The 18,868-nt window shown below is 46.9% G+C and overlaps 1 protein-coding gene across 1 annotated transcript; it reads left to right on the forward strand.

Annotated features, from left to right (window-relative positions):
- Window positions 1-1,488: 1,488 nt before the first annotated feature.
- On the forward strand, window positions 1,489-18,681 carry HDC (histidine decarboxylase). Its single transcript, XM_033106902.1, has 12 exons — window positions 1,489-1,761; window positions 3,924-4,096; window positions 7,189-7,302; window positions 8,245-8,367; window positions 10,644-10,778; window positions 11,031-11,174; window positions 11,656-11,722; window positions 12,589-12,751; window positions 12,844-12,934; window positions 15,175-15,273; window positions 17,407-17,508; window positions 17,620-18,681. Exons 1-12 carry the CDS (start codon window positions 1,734-1,736, stop codon window positions 18,364-18,366), a joined length of 1,986 nt encoding a protein of 661 aa, XP_032962793.1. The 5' UTR covers window positions 1,489-1,733; the 3' UTR covers window positions 18,367-18,681.
- The last annotated feature ends 187 nt before the right edge of the window (window positions 18,682-18,868 follow it).

Raw genomic sequence — 18,868 nt, forward strand, 5'->3', positions numbered from 1 at the left:
AAAATAGTTGATCGTTTTCCATAAAGTGCCTAACTTGGTGCTTGGTACTTTTTATGGGCTCAGTCAGTGTCAGCTACTGTCCCTGTCAATAATATTGTTTTCCCCTCCCCTGCTTTTATGAAAGACTTATACTACTGGCAGTATCACTGGACTCCAAATTCACTAGGCCAGTTTTTCACCAAAGACCTTATATTCCTGGGGCATTCTTTTTTTTTAAAGTCAAAGCATTATTGAGATGTAATTCCCATACTATAAAATCCTCCCATTTAAAGTGTAAAATTCAATGCTTTTAGGATATTCAGAGTTATGCAATCATTGCAATAATCAATTTTAAGACATTTTCATCACTCCCCTTCAAAAAAACCCCATCCTGTTCCCCTCGCTATCAACCTCTGGCTTCCCACCCCCCAGCCCTGGTAACAAGTAATCTACTTTCTGTCTCTATAGATTTGACTATTCGGGACATTTCATATAAATGTAGTCATACAACATGTGGTTCTTTTGTCACTTAGCATAATGTTTTCAAGATTCACCCTTGTTGTGGCATGAATCAGGACTTCATTTCTTTTTATTGTGGAATAACATTCTGTTGTATGTCACATTTTATTTATCCACTTATCTGTTAATGGACATTTGGGTGATTTCCATTTTTTGGCTATTATGAATAATGCCACTATGAACATTTGTGTTTCTGCATATCCTTTTACACACACACACACACACACACTTTTAAGTGCCAAAAGTGTTCAAATCTGAATGACGTTTCCATTTTTATTCCTTTTGTTTATCCGTGTTTTCTCACCTCTTTACAATAGGTATTATGTAGTAATAAAACAAATCATTATGTTAGATGTATAACACCTACCTGTTCCTGAGCGCAGCAAATATTCCTATCACTGCAAATGCCTGTTCCTCCCTCCCTTCCCCTTAGGGAAGCAGGAATAAGACTAATAATTTGTGCTACTTATTCTGCATACCTTGTGAGCTTTGTCTGAGTCTGGGGTATGTCTGAATCCAAGGGCAGAAAGAACTGAGGGCTCTTCACATTTACCTGGAGGCTGCTGGCAGGTACTGTTTTATCCTCCATCTCCTTACTGTAAGGCTTGCGGCGAGATAATGAGGCTAGTTAAGTAGGTTGAGGAAAGTGAGTGTTTTATTCTGCGCTCCCGGGCGAGGTTCACCGGTCCCACAGACGGGGCCCACGAAGTCGTGCCTAGGATAGAGGGAGGGAGGCATATATGCGGTTTTTGGGGTGGGGGTTGGCTGAGTGAGGTGGCAGATGAGCAGGCCCCCCTAGCGCAGATCGGGCACGAGCGGCTGTGTCCGGAGTTGCTTATCACACCAGTGGTCTGCTGCCTTTTCTGGGAAACGCCAGGGGCCTCAGTCTCTGTCATGTGGGGAGGGGTCTGACTTGGCAGAGGGCCATGACTTGGCTCCTGGGGACGGGTCTGACTTGACAGAGGGGTATTTTTGGCTCCTGGCTGCTTTGACCATGTCCCTAGCTGACCTAACACTGACCAGACAAAGTTGTGGTCAGTCTTTCCCACAAGGACTGGAGGAAGAAGGGGAGGAATAATTAAGCCTAGAGGAAGGGCTTTCGAAGGGCGGGGCTAAGGTCAAGCAAGGAGAACCCTTTAAATAAAGGCCCCCCGCTGGCTGCCCAGCAGTGCCCCTCTACCTCCTGCGAGTGTGTCCACCTGTGAGAGCCAAGGAGCCGGAGCCAGAGGGACACGATGGAGCCCGAGGAGTACAGAGAGAGAGGTGAGCATCCTGGCCCCTTTCCCACAGCCAGCAGCAGGAACTGCTTTAGATTTTGAGGTGTCATTTGACTGGGAAGTAGAATTGCCTTCTGAGAGCTGCTTACTGCAAAATTTTTCTTGAGAAAGGAATGTGGGATCAGAGTTGAAAGCTTTTTCTCAACCACTTTCATTCTCCCTCTCATATACCCACTTCATACGCTCTCACGAATGTTCACACTATCATGTCATGCTTTTCCTTTTTACTTTGCCGCAAAATAGAGAAGTTAGATTCCTGACCCACTAAATGGGAAAAGGGGATTGATTATTCGTATTCTGAAATAGAAAAAAAAATCCCTAAGTAGTCACTGCAAAATCTTTTTTTGCTTAATATTCATTTCTCTATGTGTGAATCTATCAGTAGGGCTCTTTCATTTAGTCATTCATTTTGTAAATACTGAGTGAGTACGTACTATGTATCAAGCCTATGTGGTGAGCAAAACCAAATGGTTACCCTGTTTTCAGGCATGGCTCTCCAAACGGGGGAAGTAGGTAACTGCTTACAGTTTCTCTGCCTATACGTTTTTATATCCTCAGGTCACTAGCAGGTTACATTGCCTGAGATTCGTTTGCTATAAGGTGTTGTCCTGTGTTAAAATCCCAGTTTTCCTTTCTCCTCTACCCAGACATAACTCACTAAGTGGCTATCAGCCTTTAGACTTTAGTGTGCGTTAGCTTCTATCATTGCTTTCCAAAGGCACTTTTAGCTGACGGCAGGGTCCTGTGGACCTTTATCCTGGGAGTGGAACCCAAATATATTTCATTCTGTCCCTGGACAAGTAGAGGGCTAGGTCGAGGGCTCTCAGGCCTCTGGTGGGGTGCGGCTGCAGTCACGAGAGGCATTGGGCTGTGGGAGGGGTCCCAGGAGAGTAAAAAGAGGAGGGAAGGCACTGAAATAAGTCCCTCTTTGTCTCCTTCACCGTTTTGTATGGGGGCTAAGCCTGCTCGTAAAAATTTTGCATGAGCTGGTGCAGAGGGAGGAAGTCAGGTTCCCTCTCCTCTTCTCTATTTTATTTTTTGCTGGGGGAAAAAGGAGCCTAAGGAGTACTAAGGAGAATTACAGATATTGAGACAGACTAACACAGAGACAGAGACACAGAAAGAAAGAGAAGGAGGGAGGGTGGGAGGGAGAGAGAGGGAGAGACTGACTCAGACAGAGACTCCCACAGACTCAGAGGTACTGCAGACTGACACCCTCTCCTGGAGAAATGAAAGGGAAGAAGGAATAAATAATTTGCAGTGGCTCAGAGTATTTGACTTGGCTGCTTTTCTTCCTTATTCATTTGTTTATTCATTTGGTTGTTTTTTGTTGTTGTTGATTTTTTTGAGCATCTAAAAACTGTTCTAGGTATTGGAGTGCTGGTGGAGGCACAGGGAGGGAGATAAAGTAATTAAGACATGGTCCTGTATTTTCCAAAGATTTCAGGCTAGTGCAGGGTTCTTAGTTGGGGCCTATGGCTTTAGGGATTCCATGCACCTCAGAAATTATAGATAAGTGTGTGTGTGTGTGTGTGTGTGTGTGTGTGTGTGTGTGAGAGAGAGAGAGAGCATACAGTTTTAATCATATTCTTAAAGAAGTTTCATGGGTCTAAAAAAATACGAGGAATTACTGCTCCATTGAGAATGGTGAATAAATAGATTTTTCATCTTTAATCAGAACCTGGCACAGGAGCTTGCCGTCGGTGCTAACAAAGAATATAGGGTGTGTGAGTGCGTGTGTGTGTGAGTGTGTATGTGTAACAATTTTTGGATAGACAGAGCCACAGAGTTCCTGCTGAACCTATAACGTAATGAATTAATGGCAGTCCTGTTTCCGAGAAGAAGAGAAAGGTGGGAGAGATGATCAAGATTGATATGGATAAGGGAAGGGGGAGGAAAAAAGAAATGCTTTACTTTGGCACTAGAATTTTATGCTTTGGAGATTTTCTCCCTTGTTCGTTCATTCACTCACACACTTACTTCTTTATTCTGAACACAAGGCCTGTGCTGGGGAATCAGACCCCTGCCCACCCGTGAATCCATCTCCTTCTTCACCTCTTTTCTTGGCCCCGACTTGAGGGGGGACAGACACACATTGGCCAGGCCCAGTCAGGGGACATGAGGCTGATTTCTCTGCCTCCCTTGTAGGAAAAGAGATGGTGGATTACATCTGTCAGTACCTGAGCACTGTGCGGGAGCGACGGGTGATTCCTGACGTGCGGCCTGGCTACCTACGAGCCCAGCTGCCTGAGAGCGCGCCTGAGGAACCTGACAGCTGGGACAGCATCTTTGGGGACATTGAGCGAATCATCATGCCTGGGGTGAGAGGCAGTCATCACAAGAGTAATTCTGGATTTCAGGGCATAGGAGGGTGAGCAGTGGGCCTGAAGAAAGACCTGGGATGATCCTTCAGCCACTTGGCTAACATCTAAACCCAACTTCTGGGCATGCGGAGGGCCAGGACTTTGACTGAAATTGGGTTTCTGATGCCGGGTGAGCTGTAGTGTTGGGTGGGGAGCTAGTCTGACAGACGTGTGGAAATCTAACGGGATGAGGTAAGAAGTGAAAATTGGGAGTAAGGGGAAAGGACAACTGTGGATAGCAAGATGGGGAGAGGAGGCCAGAGATAGTCCCGGAAGCCCCAGTTGGCAGAACCAGGGGCTCTTCTACAGAATTCTGAGACGTGCCAAAGGGAAGGAAGGAAGCTGAGAGCACAGGCCCCTGAAGGCCCCCTGATGGTCAGGTTGGGTGCCTGGGAAGCCCACTCCTTTCTCCTCCGTGAGGTGGGAACCACGTCCTTTCTTACTAAGTGGAGGTCCTGTGATTGAACTGCTTTTCAGGAGCAGGAAGGGGCTTTCCCTGAGTCATCTATACTTCCAGTGACAAAGGGCACAACCTGGGGATGGCCAAGGGGCAGCTGAACAGACAGAAGCTGGCTGACGCACAGGGCTTGAGCTGGGCCCGTGGCCACGGGCTGTGATGTCGTCCCGGCCTCCAGGGTCCAGGGTTGAGGAGCTGTGCCCAGGCATTCATACCAAAAGTGCACAGAAGGGCTGCCTTTAATTGAACTCCATGCCATGTGCGGGGCACTGTACCAGCCGCTTTACAGGCCAGCTCCTTTTATCCTATAGTGACTCTACGATACCTGTTTTACAGGTGAGTAACTGGGGCTCAGAGACATTAATTGTCCTCCCAAAGTCGCAGAATTTGTCCTGGCAGATTCAGGATGTTAAAGTAGACCAGTCTTACTCCCAAGTTGCGGCTCCTTCCCCTGCACCCGTATATCTACTGGTGAGTGCCTGAGGACCTTAGAGCGAGCCTGTGCGCCCATCGCCGCCCTGCAGGGGTGCTCCCCCACTCAGGCTGCTCTCCTCCCTGCCTGGTGCATGCGGTCCTGAACCCCATGGGTCTAGTAGCCCTTCCAGAGGCCAACTTGAGATTGGCTTTAATTATTCCCCCAAGAGCATTGGACTTAGATGTGGCAGAAATATGTCTGGAGGCAAGGGTGAGGAACGACTCACTCAGAGAGTGATGGCAAGTTTGTACCAAGCCAAATACTCATCTCTCTCTGACCACTGAGCCTATTTTGCACGCACTTTTGAAAATGTTTATATCAGTAAAGCCAGCTCCCCAAAAAGATTATCTCATGGATTTCATTCTGTAAACTGTCACCTGCTGAGGGGCCAGCTGTAATTTGGTAGTGACATATAAGCAACTGTCAGAAGAGGCGGAAATGAGCTGATTAAATTGATTGAAAGACATTGCAGCAGTTGCTGGGTGTATGGTGAAAGAGGCTCATTTCTGGATCCAGAGATCTGTCTGTTTTGATAAAGATTCCTGCGGCTTATCTTATCATGTTTATCTTAAAAGAACAGACAATTGCCTCCTGATAAGATCAGGAGTGGAAGCTCTTCTCTAGGTTTCCAAAATACTGTCACAAAGCACATCGATAAGGAGGCCCAATCGTGCATTTCATCTCACAGGCTGCACCAGCCTCAGAGTTGACTGAAAGCAGTTGGCCCTTGGCTTTCTCATTTTGGTCAGCATCTCACTGACAACTGGATGAATTCTGCCCTCCCTCCAATCCCTCACGACCTCCTAGGAACAAAGAAGAAAAAACACAAAACTGTCCTTTTGCTTTAGTTCCAACTCTGGTTAGAAAAACCTCATTTACTCTTCATGAGAGAGAGAGGAGTTTGGGCCCAGGAGTCCGACAGCCCTGGGTTTCTGTCTCGACACTGTCGTCTGTCCCTGTGAGGGGTGTGTGATCACGGGCACGCTGCCTCTCTCTGCCAGCCCTAATTCTCATCTGTAGAACAGGGATAATGGTAGAACCTACCTCATAGGGGCACTGAGAGAATTACATAAGTCAAATCATGGAGACTGGAAAATACTGTTATTACCTATGACACCTTCTGCCTGATGAAAATCAGAGGAAGAGGTCTGATTTTCTAAGAGTCAAGTCAGGATATGTGATGCGTCTAGCACCAGTGATTAGCTCATCGTTAATATTAGTGCTTTACATTTTACAAATGTCCTCCCAGGCTGAGCCACACAGCAACCTTAGGAGACAGGATTTATTTTTTGATGAGAAACTGAGGATGAGAGAGGTGCAGGAGAAGATCTGGTTTTATGAGGTCTCAATCGTATACAAATTTTAAGATCTTCTTTCAGAAAATAAAATTAAGAATGGATTTCAAAAGAGACCCATGCCAGCATGAGACCTTGATGCTTAAGTTCATTAAGCTGCCTCATTAGTGTCACAGTATCTACAAGGTAACAGAGCTGGTTCGGGGCAGAGGTCGGACTAGAAACTGTGTCCTTGGGTTTAAATCTTTTAATCTGAATATAGGCTCAGAGGTTAGCCTGGAGCCTATTGAGCTAAAATTTCTCCTGCCCTCTCCTCTCCTCTCTCCATCCCTACTGGGAAGCGAAGGACAGCTTTGAACGCATTTACACTGACCCTCTGCAGGAGTTAGGTGCCCAGAGAGCTCAGCCATCCATAAAACAAAGGGTGCTTTGTGCAAGAAACTGGATGAGACATGCAACCTGCTGTCCCCAGGAGTCTCCCCTTCCTTTTATGACTGGGCAGGGGTGGTGTGGGAACTAATGTGCATATCACCCAGAATCCACAACCCTAATTGCTATAGCAATTTTCATTTCACATATTCTCTTCTGGTCTTTGCATGTGTACAAACGCTTCACTGAAGAACTAGCTTCGAATATGAGAAATGTGGTGGCAAGTACACCATGAATGTGTCTCATTTTTATGGAGTTGTGTCATTTATTTGTTCTCAAAAATGTCTGCCCATCTCTAGACCGGGTACTTCCCTTTGCCAGGGAGGGTCTCTGGAGGACAAAAGCCTCCTGGACATGGCTCCTGGCGCCACCTGTGTCCATGCTCTGCCTCCAGGTGGTACATTGGCAGAGCCCCCATATGCACGCCTACTACCCAGCTCTCACCTCGTGGCCGTCACTGTTGGGAGACATGCTGGCCGATGCCATCAACTGCTTGGGATTCACCTGGGTGAGTAGCAGAAGCTGTAGCTATAACCAGTGGCAATGGGGGACTTAGCAGGAAGTGACATCCTGGGGCAGACATGTTTTTTTGTCCTGGTCTCTGAACAGGGTTCCAAGTTAAATATTAACAATGGCTACATTCTTTGAACTTAAGCTTTATATAAATTATCTCATCTTCTACTTTAATGTTATGGGATCGTGAGTTTTGGCCCCATTTTGTAAGTGAAGAAATTGAGGCTTACGTAACTTACCTCCTCAGGACCACACAGCTCAAAGAGACAGTTGAGATTTGGACTGAGATCTGGGTATTGCCACAGTTTGTAACCCTCACTCAACACTTTGGTACCTGTGGGTATAACTTCCCCTGTGCTCTTGTCTTCGAGGGGTTGGCGATATGCCCTAAGATTTTCCTTAATAATCCCTTAAGCACCAGTCGGCTTTCAGTTGTGCCAGAAGCCTCCAAGAACAGCTTGGTATTTTAAGTCCGAATTGTTATAGGGCACGTGTATGGAGGGGGTGAGGCAATTGGAGATTAGCTATTTTTTCCAGGAAAGAGTGCTTTCTTTCTTAGTCTTAAGACTTCCCCCTAACCTTTATTTAGAATGCCTTCCAGCTGGGTATTTGAAGACATGGGGAGCCAAATGGAAGCAATCATTTCTAGGGCTGTTTCTCCATAGAGCCTTGGAGTCACAGGAAAATCCACCTCATGGAGGGTGGCGTGCACCTAAACCCCAGATTCTTTTCCCTTTTTGATTTGGCAGAGGATGGGGTGGGGGTGGGGTACAAGGTCCGACATTGACCCCTTCTCCAGGGGGAAGATAGGTTAGCTTCCCACTGATACCATGAGGGCCAGGGGAGCACCAGGACGGAGACAGATGACTTTCTGGGGCTGGTGGGGGCATCTTGTTGCCCTGGAACTATCTGGATGAGGTTGCTCTTCCTCTTTCAGGCTTCCAGCCCTGCATGCACGGAGCTGGAGATGAACGTCATGGACTGGCTGGCAAAAATGCTGGGGCTCCCAGAGCACTTCCTGCACCACCACCCTGGCAGCCATGGCGGAGGCGTCTTGCAGGTGCCTCCATTGGCAAAGCTCCCCCTAGCATTGGGGCTAACTAGTGAAAGATAAGCCAAACCCTTGCCTGGGCAATTCTCTTGTTCTCCAAGGAGTCTCCCCACGTCCCTCACACCACCACCATCCTGCCACCACCACTGTCATTACCGTCATCATTCTCACGGTTGACACCACCATCTCCAACACCACCAATAGCTACCACCTCTTCCGCAGACACCACTCCCACCATTGCTGCCACTCCCATCTCAACTCCACTTTGTCTACACTGCTGGTCCCACCATCTCCCCCTTCCTTTCTCTTTCCTTTAAAAAGATTAAAAAGATTTCTAGGATGACTTGATTCAGTTTTCTTAGTTTATAATCTGACAACCCACCTCCCTTGTCCCATTTTACTCCTTATGAGAAGCGGAAAACAGAAGCAAGTAGAGACTTCTTGCTCCCAGGTCCCGTAGAACCTTGGCAGTGAGAGAAATTAACAGCATAAATCACTTTATCTTATCCTACAAAGCTATCTTTTGGATGTCTATCAAATGGTAGTTCTTCAAATATTTTGTTGTTGTTGTTAAGAGTAATACAGCACAGGGGAGCTTGCTGGGTCCTGCCGTCGTCCATGCACATTGCTAGGTGCTTTTGCATCACCGAACCCTTGACATTCATGAGAGCTTGGTTCTGAAAACTTTGAGAACCCCCAAATTCTTGAATTCTACTGTAATGTGTAATTTTCCTGGTTTTAAACATCTATAAAGCAGGGGTGATAATATTTGCCTCAGACCTCACACCCACAGAAGGGACATGAGGATTAAACGAATTCTTCTATTAAATAAAAATAGACACACTGCCCTGAGATAAGAAGTGGAAAGTTTGATGGGTCCACTTGTTAGCTAAGTGGCTCCCTCTCTCACTCCAACCTTGCAGTAAGATTAAAATCTGAACCTCACAAGAAAGACAGATTACTGCACGTAATGGACATTCCGAGTTGTTAGCAAATAGTTCAAACTTCAGATATTATATCTGGGAGAACATGCTAAATGTCTGCTGTACATGATCTAGCTTTTTATCCGATCATTTCAAGAACCCTATGGATAAATATCACCATCCCCAATTTTGGAGATAAGAGCACTGAATCTCAGAGAGGTTAAAAACCTGCCCCAGGTCACACAGCTGGTAAGTGGGAGAATGAGGATTCAAACCCAGGCCAGTCTAAGCCCAAACCATGCTGTCTCCTATATCTACCAGCCCTGTGAACCTGGTTTAGTTCTGTACCCTCTTTGAGCTTCACTGTCCTCATCAGTGGACAAGAATCACAAGAATTTCAGAGAGGTTTTGTGAGGAACAACGTGGGATGACAGAAAGGACTTTGTAAACTATTAATTGCCATACAGATGTAAGGCAGTATTATTATTACTATTCTGCTGGCTTCCTTGTTGTGGAGTAATTTCCAGCCACTGAATGTCTTATGGGATCTAGTCCTTACCACTCCCTGTGGCCAGGATTTTTATCAGGGAACTATCAGCTGTAGGTCACCTAAAGATTTCAAGAAGCAAAGACATTCAAGACGGAGTGGATGAATGATTCTCGTGAGGTTGCTGAGGTGGCCCCTAGGATTCCCACAGTCATGGCCAGAGCAAAATCCTATCCAAAATCCTCATTTGAGTAATCCATACTCCCACTTCTGGAGGCATCTAAAGGGATGTGCTCCATTTTATAAATGGAACAAAAGTCTTCCATTGGGAAAATATTAGCTCAAGGTCATAGGAATAATTGGCGACAAAATTGAGGTCAAAGTCACCAGCTTCTCTCATAGGTCAGGACCCTCTCTCTGGGGTATCCCTGAGGAAATAAACTCCATTTCCATACCTAACACATCGAGAGTGCTTTGTTTTAAGCACATTTTATAGAGGGAGCAAACATATCTGTAAGCAAACTTTTATCTGGCAGGGGCTACACATTCTCATTTTGGTCTCTGTGGCCTCTCTGATAAAGATGTTGGTACTAGGTGAAAATCAGCTTTCATTACTTCCCTGGGAAGTGGGGGGGGGCACTGGCATTGCATAGGGTGCTGTGAACGGAGAATGCAGAGTAGGATGTAAGCTGGGAGGGAAGGACAGCCCTTTGGGTAGGAGCTGTGTGCTTTTTAAGGAATAGCTATCACACACACACACACACACACACACACACACACACACACACACACACACACACTCCTCAGAAGCCTGAGGGAATCTGGCAGGAGAACACAAGGAGAGCCTGCCACTGGTAATCCTTCTTCCCCTACAGAGCACAGTAAGTGAGTCCACCTTGATCGCCTTGCTGGCAGCAAGAAAGAACAAAATCCTGGAAATGAAAGCGTCTGAGGCAGGGGCAGACGAGTCCTCCCTGAACGCGCGGCTCATTGCCTATGCCTCTGAGCAGGTGAGTTGCCCACCGTATGCCAAACCTTCAGGTCAGTACTTGGCTTCTGGAGTCAGCCCTTGAGTCATTTTCTTCAAGACATGAGTAATGCTGGGGTTCAGGGCAGCTCAGGCCTGAGAGATTGTCTCCAGGAACTGTAGGGACAGACACATGTCAAATGTTGTGTTTGCTTCCCTGAGTCTGGGTTCCACAGTGTCTGGGGCACGCTCATCCCAGGATGACTCTGCTAACAGGTTTTCACGGCCCTGCTAGGCTCACTCTTCAGTAGAAAAGGCTGGTTTGATTTCTCTGGTGAAGATGAAGTTTCTGCCTGTGGATGACAACTTCTCGCTCCGAGGAGAAGCTCTTCAGAAAGCCATCGAGGAGGACAAAGAGCGGGGCTTGGTGCCTGTCTTTGTAAGTCGGGGTGTGTTCTGAGCTTAGGATGGTAGAGCTTGGAGGGGAGGAAGGAACTTGGGCAGAATTCAGGTAAGGAACATGCTGCAAACAAACGCAGAAAGGTCCTCAAATACAATGTTTTACAATTTAGGAATTGCTATTCGTTGCTGTGTTAGGAAATAAATTTGAGGGGTTAATAATCAGCATTAAAGAAAAAGAAGAAATGGGATAGAAAATATCAGAGTGCGTTCCTGTAGCCAGAGTATATAGTTCGGTGAAACTTTTATTTCAAATACACATTTTTTATGTACTAAGTTACCCTATAAAATGTATTTCTTACTGTGGGTCATGGTAAAATATAGTGTGAGATACACTATATCTCATACTTTGAGATAGTGGGATGGGTGGGGTAGATAATATCTGTGATTAAATTTTCTTGCAGGCCAAATGTGTCACAGGAGCCTATCTTCCCACGTTAACTTCCTATGTTTCCCTCCAGGTCTGTGCAACACTGGGGACCACTGGGGTCTGTGCATTTGACTGCCTGTCAGAGCTGGGTCCCATCTGTAAGTGTCTGCCCTGTCTAGCTGGAAAGACAAGTAATGAATTCTAGAATGTTCCCTAGGGCAAGAACCTGAAACCAGCTCTGAGGCATTATCTTGCCCTTCCTTGGTTTAGATGGAGAGCATGGGAACAGCCACTGTAGGTCACAGGTGTCTTCTCCCAGGCAGCCAGGTCACTGCTCTCACCAGCCGTGTGACCAAGGATTAGAGCTGCCCTCCCTTGCAGCCTGTCCTAAGGAGGCGGCAGTGGGAGAGCCTCCGGTTTCTCACCCTCTCACTTGTATGTTAAAATCTGCTTAATGCATGGCATGCTGTATCCAAAGCACCGGGGGAAGGAGGCATAGTGAAATATTTTCTAGTCTAGGCTAAGAAAATGAAAAGGGTAAAGTAGGGGAAACTATGGAGGAGATAAAGGCAGGAAAGAAACCCAAACGTGATTGTCTAAAATCCCCAAGCAGGAAACCAGCTAGGAAAGAGAGACATTCTCTCTCTAATGTTCTTATTAGATGCATCAACATTGCTCTCTGGGCCAGTGGGCAGTTGGTTTCTGTGCTGAAAGCTCTAGGTTGAGGCCAAGAGAGTGCTGACCTCTGGCCAGGGAGGGACAAAGCCAGGGTGAGGCTCTGTAGGTTCTCCCTTCCGGAGCTGGGGGTACCACCTTCAGCCCCGCTCTCACACCGACACTCTTTCCTCCATCTCCACAAGTCTTGACATCTCATTTAGCCAAAGCAGGCCAGCCTTTCCCAGCTCTTCTCTCGTAGCCCATCAGCCAGCTGGCCCAGGTGGGAGACGCCTTGTAGCTGGCTGGTGGCCACCCCCACTCCCACCCCTGGTCGCACCTCCCAGCCAGGTCACGTTTGCATCTTCAGGTGCCAGGGAGGGTCTGTGGCTCCACATTGATGCTGCCTACGCAGGCACTGCCTTCCTGTGCCCCGAGTTCCGGGGCTTTCTGAACGGCATCGAGTATGCTGATTCCTTCACCTTTAACCCTTCCAAGTGGATGATGGTGCACTTTGACTGCACAGGGTTCTGGTGAGTGTGGCAGCCAAGCTCCCCAGCCCGCGCGAAAGCCTTGCCTCCTCTGGAGAGGCCTCAGCCACTAATGCCCGTTTGGAAACCCACAGGGTCAAGGACAAACACAAGCTGCAGCAGACTTTCAGCGTGAACCCCGTCTACCTCAGGCATGCCAACTCGGGCGCCGCCACCGACTTCATGGTGAGTGGCCAGGAATGGGCCCCTGGGGGCCTCTGATGGCTGCCTCTGACCCGCAGGGTCTCCTGTGTGTCAGCTCCCTCCCGTCAGAAAGCAGCAGACTGTGAGCCCGCCCCATCATATTGCTACTGTATACCTTTGGTTTCCAGCTGTGCCTAAGGATATTAAATTAAGCTTTTCTTAGCTCTGGCCTGGGTGATCCTTACTATTTACATTTCTGCATCTAGAAAGTACTGTTATACTTTTCCTTCCTTCACCTCTAATTCTATGGAGTTAGTTTTCAAGTCTGCAAAGACACTCCTAGAAAACAGAAGCCGCCATTTGTGGTGATCCTGGGCTCTGCGGCTCTGACCTGTGTCCCAAGCTCCCTCTTTTTCACCCAGGTGGCTGCGGCTTTAAATAGAAGCACAACCATGTTTGAGATGAGCCAGAAATAGAGCAGCATCCTGGGAGAGAAAACTTAGGGACTTCATCCCTGCGGCCTGGAGCCATCTAAAATCAGGGCTAGTTTCTCTGACTTTAGGGAAGCACCCTCTCCCTCCCGCACAGTGAATGGGGCATTGTCTTGCCCTTGGCAGGGCAGACCTGCACAATCTTGAAAGGACACAGAGGAGGCTTGGGTATGCCTTGAGTTAAAGCAGCGCCATGCCACCTTTTACAATTCCCAATTTCCTGTTCCAACAGAAAATGTTAGCTGGAATCTGCTGGGTCAGCTTGGATTGGTTTTCGAATAGTGTGACAGAGGAATAACGGGGGATATGGATAGTGTGAAGAAATCAAAATTAAAATCATCTCTGCCTCTCCTTTAATTTGCTGGTGAAATAAAGTAGCTAACTGATAACCATCTGCAAAACAGAATGGTTTTAGAGAAGACCCCTATTATCCATTCGTATTCTCTCAGAGTGTCCATCTAACAAGTGGTGGACTTGATGCTTTCCCTGTTCAACAGGGATTTTGTTCCGTGTCTGGGTTTTGATGCCCTCTGCTGGTAAACAAAAGTCCCCAAGCTGGTCCTCAGCACGAGTGTTTTGCTTGGAAATCAAAAGCTTAGTACTTGATTTGGGAGAAACACTGTCTCTCAACAAAAGGGTAATGTCCCAACTGTGCCCAGGTCAGGAAACGGAGGGCGAAATGTGAGGGAAGCACGTTTTTGAGGACTTGGCAATCCTGTGGACGAGTAGATAAATATTCAATGGGATCAACATTTATTTTTAGTCCACAGAAATTGTGGCAGAAGCTTTCTGACATTTGAGGAAGAGGTCATTAGAAACCATATTACCCATCAGAATAACTGCAAGTATTTTCCATACCCTGTGCTCTGTTTTCAGATCCGAGAAATCGGTTTGATACTGGTTTAAAATTTTTCAGATCTGTGGTGCCTGCATCCTTGAACTTCAAGCTCTGTTGAATTTAGTTACCAGGAACAAAGGTCAATTTTAGTCTAACAGAGACCGAGACACAGATGCTTGTTTGAAATCTGAAAGCTGGAATGATACCTCCCGAGGGCACAGGAATGTCACAGGAAAAAGTTAGGACAAGACAGTGAGATTAAATAATGGTCATCTTGGTTCTAGGCAGAAATACTACTGTGATCTGTAGCTCACAATTTAAACATGTAAATAGGCAACACTTACTGACAAATTCCTGTGAAGCTCTTTGCGTGGGTTCTCCTCGAACCACTTCCCTGGGAGGTGCTGTACGTTTTCCGTCTCATGAGGAACCAGTGAGGTAGCACTGCCCAAGGTCACAGCCTGTAAGGAGAAGCCTAGATCTGCCAGCTTCGGCCTCTGAGCTCTTGACCACTATACTTTACATTTTTTGTTGGGGGGGGGGGTGGTGGTGAATAGAAATAGAACTTTATTTTCTGCTATTCAAGGAACTCAGGTTCTTTTAGAGAAAAAAATGTATTGCCCATATCTTGAGTTTCAGACTGGGATGAAATATTTAAAACTACCTTTAAAGCAAAGTGTCTTCTCCTTCGTTCAGGGTCACGGACTTCGTTCCCACTTGTCCTGCTCTTGGATAAGGGCCCATTGGCCACCTTCACTCTTGATTTGGTCACATGATGTGGCAGTCTCTGGGTAACTTCCCTTGGCTGTTCCTTAGCAACAGCTTCAGAGTCATGGTGACACCAACCATCCCTGGAGGGCTGGGCAGGCAATGGATGATAAGGCCCAAGAGAGCAGGAGGAGGCAGGCATCCTTGTTTCTAACCACAGGCTCCTCTGTGCTCCTCTGTTCTAGCACTGGCAGATCCCCCTGAGTAGGCGGTTTCGCTCGATAAAGCTCTGGTTCGTGATTCGGTCCTTTGGGGTGAAGAATCTTCAAGCACACGTCAGACATGTACGTACTAGTGCACTGACTATGGGCTGGGCCTGGGCTTGCTTTGTGTTCTCCTGGGGAGGAAGTCTGGTTTCTGCTTTGCAGACCTGCCCAGGGGACCTGAGTCAGGTGGTTCAGAAGTCCAGGCCTATTTGTGGGCTCCTGGGTCTCGATTATTCAGGGCGGCCGTCTCTTTGTTAGCTAGAGGAACATGACACATCAAACAGCTAGAAAGCATTTAGTAGGATGCTTTCCCTGAGAGACAGCCTGAGAACTTGACAATGAAAAGTTCTTGGGGCAGCAATTGGAGACTGTTTTAAAGAGGCCATGCAGTGGAGAGACAAAGGGGTTCCTCTGGGTGAGGTTTGTACCATGTTTCCTCGAAAATAAGACAGGGTCTTATATTAAGTTTTGTGCCAAAAGACGCATTAGGGCTTATGTTCTGGGGGTGTCATCCTGAAAAAATCAATGCTAGGGCTTATTTTCCGGTTAGGTCTTATTTTCAGGGAAACACGGTAGTAACTTGTTTCCTCTTGGTCAGAGGCATGATTAGCTAAACCTCTTGCCTTCTCTTGAAATACAGTAGCAGGTGTGAGAACCAGGTGATAGAAATTACTTAGCAAATATTTTATTGAGATCCTTCTGGATACCTGGAGATATTTTAGGAAATGAAACAAAAGGCAAGTTCTGTTCTTGTTTAGTTAATACTCCTTGGTTAAAAAATACAGGAAAAATTTTTAAATGAATAAACTCCAGTGAAAGATTAATATGATACAAAACTTTAACATATTATTATCATATTAAATATTTTTTCATATTAGATACGCATAACATAAAATTTACAACTTTAACCATTTTTTTTTAAAGATTTTATTGGGGAAGGGGAACAGGACTTTATTGGGGAACAGTGTATACTTCCAGGACTTTTTTCCAAGTCAAGTTGTTGTTCTTTCAGTCTTAGTTGTGGAGGGTGCAGCTCAGCTCCAGGTCCAGTTGCTGTTGCTAGTTGCAGCGGGTACAGCCCACCATATCTTGCGGGACTCGAGGTCGAACCAGCAACCTTGTGGTTGAGAGGACGTGCTCCAACCAACTGAGCCATCCGGGAGCTCAGTGGCAGCTCAGCTCAAGGTGCCATGTTCAATCTTAGTTGCAGGGGGTGCTACCCACCATCCCTTGCGGGATTCGATGAATTGAACTGGCAACCTTGAGGTTGAGAGCCTGCGCTCCAAACAACTGAGCCATCCGGGAGGCAGCTCAGCTCAAGGTGCCGTGTTCAATCTTAGTTGCAGGGGCTGGAGCCCACCATCCCTTGCGGGACTTGAGGAATTGAACTGGCAACCTTGTGGTTGAGAGCCCACTGGCCCATGTGGGAATCGAACTGGCAGCCTTCGGAGTTACGAGCATGGAGCTCCAACTGCCTGAGCCACCGGGCCGGCCCAAATTTAACCATTTTTAAGTGTACAATTAAGTGAAGAGTGCACTACCAATGTGTGCAACCATCACTACTATCCTTCCATAACTTTCCCCACCATCCCAAGCAGAAGCTCTGTACCCATTAAGTAGGTGTCAAGCCTTTCCACGGTATACATGGGGATGATGTATAATATATGCTCTTTGTAGAACAACGTCAAAAAAAAGGAGATGAAAGGACATGTGAGGTGAAAAGGTTTGAGAGACAAGGGAAAGATGTAGGCTTTGGATGGGGGCAGAGCTGTTAACAGCCCACATGGTGCCTTTATGTTCAGTAGAAACAAGCTGCAACTCTTACGAGGCACCTAGCTGGGAGCATAGAGCATGGCCTGGGTTTTAGGCCCTCACTTGTCCCCTTGGCTGGTCAAGAAGCTGTGAGGTCAGGATATGAGGCCAGATTGCACTGATTGCAAAAAGCATGGCTTCTGGTTCTGGGAATGAGTTGAAAGAGGGTCCTGAGACATGAGTTCTTGAGGTGGATTTGAAGTGATAAGAAACAGGGAGCCATTTGGAGATTTTCCAGCTTGGGATATGAGCAAAATCAAACAGAGAAGAAAATTTGGTAGAAGCCATTCAGATTTCAATCGTTCAAAGGTGTCCTGGTTTAAACCCACTTAGCAGTGTGAACGTTTATGCACGGTTGTCCCCTGCCTATTAATCTCAGTTCTCTATTTATAATTCTAGGGGACTGAAATGGCTAAATATTTTGAATCTCTGGTCAGAAATGATCCTTTCTTTGAAATTCCTGCCAAGAGACACCTTGGCCTGGTGGTGTTTCGTCTAAAGGTAATGCCATCTTCTGTGACTGGGAATGACGTTATCTGAGAACATAAATGCTGGGCTTCTAGGGATACTTCTAGGGGACACGATACAGACTTCTCTTTATCCTTCAAACAGGGTCCTAATTGTCTCACGGAAAGTGTGCTAAAGGAAATAGCTAAAGCTGGCCGTCTCTTCCTCATCCCGGCCACTATCCAGGACAAGTTGATCATCCGCTTCACGGTGACATCCCAGTTCACTACCAAGGATGATATCCAGAGAGACTGGCATCTCATTCGAGATGCTGCCACTCTCATCCTGAGTCAGCATTGTACTTCCCAACCTAGCCCTCAGGTTGGGAGCCTCATCCGCCCAGCCAGGGGCCCCAGAGCGCTGGCCAGCGGGACGTCCCTTCAGTCTTCCTGTGGGACAGAAGATGATCTGGCCCAGGCCAGGAAGATCATCAGGCAGCCTCAGCGTGTGGGAGCCAGTCCTGTGAGAAGGGAAGATGGCTGCCATCTTGAAACCCTGCGGGACCCCCTTGATGACTGCTTTTCAGAAGAGGCCCCAGATGTCACCAAGCAGAAGCTGTCCTCCTTCCTGTTCAATTATTTGTCGGTGCGGAGTAAGAAGAAGGCAGTGCGTTCCCTCAGTTGCAACAGCGTGCCCGTGAGTGCTCAGAAGTCACTGCCCACGGATGACTCTGTGAAGAATGGGGGCTCCTCCCAGGTCAGAATCTTCTCTAGGTTTCCGGAAGAGATGATGCTGCTGAAGAAAAGTGCCTTCAGAAAACTAATTAAGTTCTACAGTGTCCCCAGCTTTCCTGAGTGTGGCTCTCAGTGTGGGTTCCAGCTGCCCTGCTGCCCTCTGCAGGCAATGGTTTAGACCCGGCGTTGCAGCCAAGGTCCATGGTTGTGTTTCAGGGAGTCTCTGAACCCCTCAAAATTGTATGTTGAATTTGTGTGCTTATGTATATGTGCATTTTTCTCAGGACACAGCGCTTAATTTTTATCAGATTCTCATAGGGGTTCATGGCCCATGGCAGGATACGAATGGAGAGTCGAAGCCAGCGTGGTCCAGAAGCTTCCAGCAGTGTGGGAAGAGAGAAAGGGCCCCGGGTAGTGTACTGATAGGCAGCTTCTGTGGCTCAGCTTGTGATATGAAATACAATGTAGAAATAAATTGTGTTCATCTCTGAAAAAAGCATTTTCTGTGTGACTTAATTGACCACTGAAATATTGATTAATTAACCAGAGCATATCCTGGAGCCTAAATGCACGTTTAGGATTATGGATTCTGCTTTACAGGATGCTGAAGATTTGAATTTGACTGTGGAAAAAATAGTTTGGAGGAGCCCTCGGTATGAAATATGCAGGCAGCTTGAGTC

This window comes from Rhinolophus ferrumequinum, chromosome 6, assembly GCF_004115265.2.
Source record: "Rhinolophus ferrumequinum isolate MPI-CBG mRhiFer1 chromosome 6, mRhiFer1_v1.p, whole genome shotgun sequence".
NCBI classification, from domain to species: domain Eukaryota; kingdom Metazoa; phylum Chordata; class Mammalia; order Chiroptera; family Rhinolophidae; genus Rhinolophus; species Rhinolophus ferrumequinum.

What these genes read in the sequence shown, in the direction of transcription:
- HDC (XM_033106902.1), top strand. Translation starts at nt 1,734, where the DNA reads ATGGAGCCCGAGGAGTACAGAGAGAGAG. An exon ending in CGAGGAGTACAGAGAGAGAG is followed by an intron (nt 1,762 to 3,923) that starts GTGAGCATCCTG and finishes CCTCCCTTGTAG; the next exon opens with GAAAAGAGATGGTGGATTAC. An exon ending in GGGGCTTGGTGCCTGTCTTT is followed by an intron (nt 11,175 to 11,655) that starts GTAAGTCGGGGT and finishes GTTTCCCTCCAG; the next exon opens with GTCTGTGCAACACTGGGGAC.